A 6,254-nucleotide genomic window follows, 5' to 3' on the forward strand; every position below is an offset into this window, starting at 1 on the left:
GAGTTACTATATTGACAATATAGTAACTATTTTATAAAGAGTTACTATATTGTCAAAATAGTAACTATATTGTATTAAGAGTTAATATATTGTCAATATAGTAACTATATTGTATTAAAAGTAACTATATTGTCAAAATAGTAAACTATATTGTATTAAGAGTTACTATATTGTCAAAATAGTAATTTATTAAGAGTTACTATATTTTCAGAATAGTAACTATATTGTATTAGGAGTTACTATATTGTCAAAATTGTAACTATATTTTATAAAGAGTTACTATATTTTCAGAATAGTAACTATATTGTACTAAGAGTAACTATATTGTCAAAATAGTAACTATATTTTATAAAGAGTTACTATGTTGTCAAAACTATAATATAAAACAAGAACATCACTAAAATAGTTGTTCTTTAGGTGTAAATAATTGAATATTTGGTGTCTTGGATCCAAATTCTTTGTGTTTCTTTTTTCCTTTCTTTGATGGCTGCTTGTAATTGTCATATTGACCCTTTATTCTCTTCTTACTCTTTCCTTTAGTATTAGCACGATCAGGATCAAGCACAATTGTTATTTCAGAATTAGTTGATTCTTCGTCTTGTGTTTGTCGTTGTGCTTCAGCTTTTGCCTTTTCTTGTTCTGCTATCTTTGCAGCTTCTTCTTTTTCCTTCCTTTCTTCTTCCTTTTTTATGATTTCATCAACTGCTTTATTATCCGTTTTAAACTTCTCCTCGATAAATTTTCTGGCCTTTGCTATCTTATGCCCTTTCAAAATTAAGTTATAGTATCTGTGGTATAAAGTTTAAGCATGAAGTCAAATATCTACTGTAATTGTAACTATATGAAAATGAACTAATGTATATTGAAAAATTACCTTCTGATCATATATAATCTCCAACCAGTAAAATTGTTGATTTCACCTTTCTCCCTTTTTATTGTATCAACCCTTTCCCATATCTGTTTCTTTGCCTATCTAGTCCATCTTGTTGTTATGTAACGATCTGGAATTGTATTGATTGAATGTAAATGCAATATTCTCAAACAATGGAAGCACAACCATCCAGATTCTTCAAAGTTTTTGCATGTGCAAGTGACGGTTGAATCTTCCATTTTGTATTGAACTTCTTGCCTTGATCCTGTTAGAGTATTTACATATAATATAATATTATTCAAAAGAACATCTACTCCAAATATTAAATAAAGATTTATAGTTTTTTTACCTGTTATTCCTTCTATCCACACTTCAAAAAACACTGTTCTTCCAACACTTCCCTTGAACATTGTACTACTTGCCACAGAAAGCTTGAACTCTTCTTCAAAATCACGGAACAGTGTTATCGTGTATACATTTGCTGCCTGTTTTAATATAGCACTCATACTTAGCTCTGAAGTAGGTATTCCCCTTGTACAGTCAAAATCGTCTTTTTCTTCGGTTTTTCTCCATCGTTTTATTGTAGCTTGAAAAATACTATAGAACTCTGTTAATGTTGTACTTTTATTTGCTTTAAATCCAACAGCATGGTTTGTACTTTCACTTCTTTGTGAAGAAAGTATACCGGCAGAAAAAAAATCTTTACTTAAAGCTGTACACCATTTTTCTTTAAGACCATACAATCTGTTGAACCAGTCATCTTTTTCCAGCTTAAAAGTGTTGATCATAGATTTCCAAGTTTCTTCAAAATCATTTGGTGTTATACACCCACTTAAACACTTGTAGAATGCATTTTTGAAGTTTTTATCAGACTTCAATAAACCAAATCTACTGTTTGCATTTTTACTCAAGTGCCACAAGCATAACCTGTGTCTTGAAGAAGGAAAAACCTGAAAAACAATAATGAATATATATAGTTCCACAAAATAGTAACTATATATTATAAAGAGTTACCATATTTTATAAAGAATTACTATATTGTCAAAATAGTAACTATATTGTATTAAGAGTTTCTATATTGTCAACAGAGTAACTATATTTTATAAAGAGTTACTATATTGTCAAAATAGTAACTATACTTTATAAAGTGTTACTATAATTTCAGAATAGTAACTATATTGTATTAATAGTTACTATATTGTCAAAATAGTAACTATAATTTATAAAGAGTTACTATATTGTCAAAATAGTAACAATATTTTATAAAGAGTTACTATATTGTCAAAATAGTAACAATATTTTATAAAGAGTTACTATATTGTAAAAATAGTAACTATATTATATAAAGAGTTACTATATTGTCAAAATAGTAACTTTTATTTTACAAAGAGTTACTATATTGTCAAAATAGTAACTATAATATATGAAGAGGTACCTGTTCTATTCCAGCAGCAATAGCTGCATCTTGATCAGTGAAAATTGATAAAGGGTGCTTTCCTCCCATAGCCTTCAGAAAAGTTTCAAACACCCAAACAAAATATTCTGTGGTTTCATCCCCAATGAAAGCACAAGCAAACATTGTGTTTTTCCAATGGTTATTTATACCAACAAATGGAGCACATATGAGATTGTACTTATTGGTTCTGAATGTAGTATCAAAAACTAGAACATCTCCATATATTTTGTAATCTTCTCTCATCATAGAATCCCTCCAAAATAGGCACTCAACTTTTCCTTCAGCATTGAGTCTTACTCTGAAAAAGAACTCGGGATCTATTGATTGTATGTCATACAGTTTGTTCACTAGTGTTTGTGAATCCTTGCCATCAATTTGCTTCATTTTTAACTTGTAGCAGTTGTTTAGATGATCAATCATCGTATGACCAACACAGTCGTCTCCGCCAGTTTCTGTTGACATATACCTATAAGACTCCATTGGTCTTAGACCACATTCTGACATTGCCTCAATAGCTTCTTTTTTAGGTTATGTCATTTGTCGTTCCGATCGGCGGAGATAGTTACTTATTTCTCTTGTCAATGGGTGATTATGTACCACTACAATCTTTTCTATTTCAAAATCTCCATTTTCATTCTTCTTTGCAAATATTTGAGCTTCACATTTTGTTCTTGTTATCATAACCCTCTTTCTCCTTTCTTTCTTCTTTGCATCTGATTGATCATCTTCATTTTTGAGTTCTTTGTTTTTAGGAGGGTCTCTTATTCCAGCAGCAGAACAGTAGAAGTATTTTCCATTAACAATTGTAGTTCCTTCTTTATATCTATTCTTCCCTTTTCGTACACTAAAACCAATAATAGCAGCATGTTTGCAATATAGATCATAAATCTCATCGGTTGTTTTCCTTGCTTCTCCAATTAAACTGCCATCTAATTCTTTATCAATGTTTTCTTCCTGCTCATTATTTGGATTTTCAAAGATGCTGTGGTTTGTATCAATTGAATGTATTATTGAACCTGTACAAATACAAATATAGTTATCATTAAATGTGATAGTTACTCTTCATTTTTATATAGTTACTCTTTATATGTTATACTTATTATATATTTAACATGGTTACTTAAGATCTATTGATTGTTATAGTTACTCTACAGTTCATATAGTTACTCTTTATATGTTATAGTTACTCTATATTTAACATACTTACTTAGGATCTATTATTTGTTATAGTTACTCTACAGTTACTATAGTTATTCTTTACATGTTATAGTTACTATAAGTTAAATGTAGTTTATTTCTTATATAGATTATTTCGTTATGTGAAGTTACTTTATAATTAATATAGTTACCTTTCTTAAATTATAGTTACTTTATTTTAAATATAGTTATCATTATATGTGATAGTTACTCTTCATTTTATACAGTTACTGTTTATATATATATGTGATAGTTACTCTACAGTATATAGTTCCTCTTTATATGTGATAGTTACTCTTCATTTTATATAGTTACTTTTTATATGTTATAGTTACTCTATATTTAATATTGTTACTTAAGATCTATTGATTGTTATAGTTACTCTACAGTTCATATAGTTACTCTTTATATGTTATAGTTACTCTATATTTAACATACTTACTTAGGATCTATTATTTGTTATAGTTACTCTACAGTTACTATAGTTATTCTTTATATCTTATAGTTACTATAAGTTAAATGTAGTTTATTTCTTATATAGATTACTTCGTTATGTGAAGTTACTTTATAACTAATATAGTTACCTTTCATAAATTATAGTTACTTTATTTTAAATTAGTTATCATTATATGTGATAGTTACTCTTCATTTTATACAGTTACTGTTTATATATTATAGTTACTCATAGTTAATATAACTCCTTTTATACGTGATAGTTACCCTACAGTATATAGTTCCTCTTTATATGTGATAGCTACTCTTCATTTTATATAGTTACTTTTTATATGTTATAGTTACTCTATATTTAACATTGTTACTTAAGATCTATTGATTGTTATAGTTACTCTACAGTTCATATAGTTACTCTTTATGTAATCCCCCGTAATTTTATTATATTTTATTTATATATTTTAACGTATATTTAATATATTTAAAAGTAATTTACGAATTTTAGAAATGAATATGTAATTAAAATATAATGATGTTATTACATTTTGAATATTTTAAATGATTTATGAAATCAAAATTGATTTTTGAATTTTACGTTAAAACGAATTCGGATTTTGAAATCACGTTCTATTGAAATTAGAAATCAAATCCTAAATTCTAAATTCTACTCCTAGCCCAATTTGGCAAAGCCCAAACCAACAAAACCCCAAAACCATACTCCCTTCTCTTTTCTAATTCACGTAAAACAAATCAAGCCCTTCTCTCTCTCCCCTCCATACTCACGTGAAACCAAAGAAAGAGGAAACCCTCCATCCTTCCTCCAATCTCACGCACCAACACACATCCGTCCTCTCCCCCTCCACACCGTCGCCGAGCCGCCGCCGCAGCACGCCTCAGCCGCCGCCCAGCACGGTAACACCCTCCTCTTCATCCTTCTTTTTCGTCTTCTCTCTTTCTTTCCCTCTGTTTTTCGAGCCACCTTAACCCCTTCGTGTGTCGCAGCAGCCCGAGTCGCACAGCCGCCGCCAGGTCGCGCCGCCGTGCCCAGCCCTGCCGCGAGCCACCTCCGGCCACCAGCTCTCTCTCTTTCCTCCTTCTTGAATTGGTTACTTTCTTAAACCCTAAGTAACTAATTATTTTAAATTAAAGCTTGTTAATTTAGATTATGTTCTTAAATTAAATTTATAATTTTTATGGTGAATATGATTTTCAGATTTGATGTTGAGATTAAAAACGAGTTAATTTTCAGTTTTGATTAATTAAAATTAAGTTAGGGCTTAATCATGATTTATTAGTTTGAATTATGTTTTCTTGAATTAAAGCTATGGGTTTTGTGATGTAAATTATAAATTTAAGATTATATGAATTTTATAATAAAGTTATTGATTTTCAGATTATCTAATGACATTGAAATATTGGTTTTGATGGTTTAAAGTATGAAATTCAAGGTTTTTATGATTTTTAATCATGATAGGTTGAGTATGAATTATTGAATTGGTTGTTTTGAGATACTAGGAACGTAGATTGACCTTGGTGAAGCTTTTAAATGAATTAATATTGCTGAAAATTTAAAGTACGATGTTTGCAAAAGTTTTCAACGAATTTCAATCACTGGTTCAATAATTATGATGCTAGGAAAGCAAATGTTCAAGTTTTGATATTGGGGAAAGTTCTAAATCTATTTAGGATGCATTTAGAATGCTTTATTATGGTTGTCAATGATTAGAAATTGATTGAGATTACTTGTTGGTTGTTTAGGCTGATAATTCTCTTTAGGCGACTTTTGAAAGTGTTAAAGTGACCTATCGGTTTGTTTACACAAGGTACGTACATACCTGTGTGCTTGGAATGTGTGCTAATTGTTGAAACCATGTTGAATTGTTGATGAACTTGGTTATGTTGATATCGTTGATGAATTTAGTCAGGTTGAATATTGCATGTTTAATACTGTTGGTTGGACATATTGAACCTATATTGCATTTTGAGGATTATAGCATGTTAGTATGGATGGTTGATACAAACATGTTTGATTGGGAACACTAGATTACTTTGTATATAATTCAGATCAGTGGATTGTTGTTCCCTTTTAGCTTTTTCACTACTTTATGAGGGCCGAGGACCTCATTTAGTAAGTTGAAACCTTATACCCATATATAGGGTTGATCAGTATTAAAGGAAGGATTGGAGTTAATTGGAATGAGTCTTGTTTGATGCCTTTGTGATCACTTACTTAATTCCAAGATAAAAAAAGTTGTAAATAAATGTGGATTGTATGCCTTA

The 6,254-nt window shown here is 29.5% G+C and overlaps 1 protein-coding gene across 1 annotated transcript; it reads right to left on the reverse strand.

Annotated features, from left to right (window-relative positions):
• Positions 1–359: 359 nt before the first annotated feature.
• On the reverse strand, positions 360–2,831 carry LOC130463610 (protein FAR1-RELATED SEQUENCE 5-like). Its single transcript, XM_056832793.1, has 6 exons — positions 2,307–2,831; positions 1,221–1,821; positions 1,058–1,136; positions 875–928; positions 529–788; positions 360–373 (listed from the first exon to the last, which is right to left on the reverse strand). Exons 1-6 carry the CDS (start codon positions 2,829–2,831, stop codon positions 360–362), a joined length of 1,533 nt encoding a protein of 510 aa, XP_056688771.1.
• Between the last annotated feature and the right edge of the window lie 3,423 nt (positions 2,832–6,254).

Source organism: Spinacia oleracea, chromosome 6 (assembly GCF_020520425.1).
Source record: "Spinacia oleracea cultivar Varoflay chromosome 6, BTI_SOV_V1, whole genome shotgun sequence".
Classification (NCBI taxonomy): domain Eukaryota; kingdom Viridiplantae; phylum Streptophyta; class Magnoliopsida; order Caryophyllales; family Amaranthaceae; genus Spinacia; species Spinacia oleracea.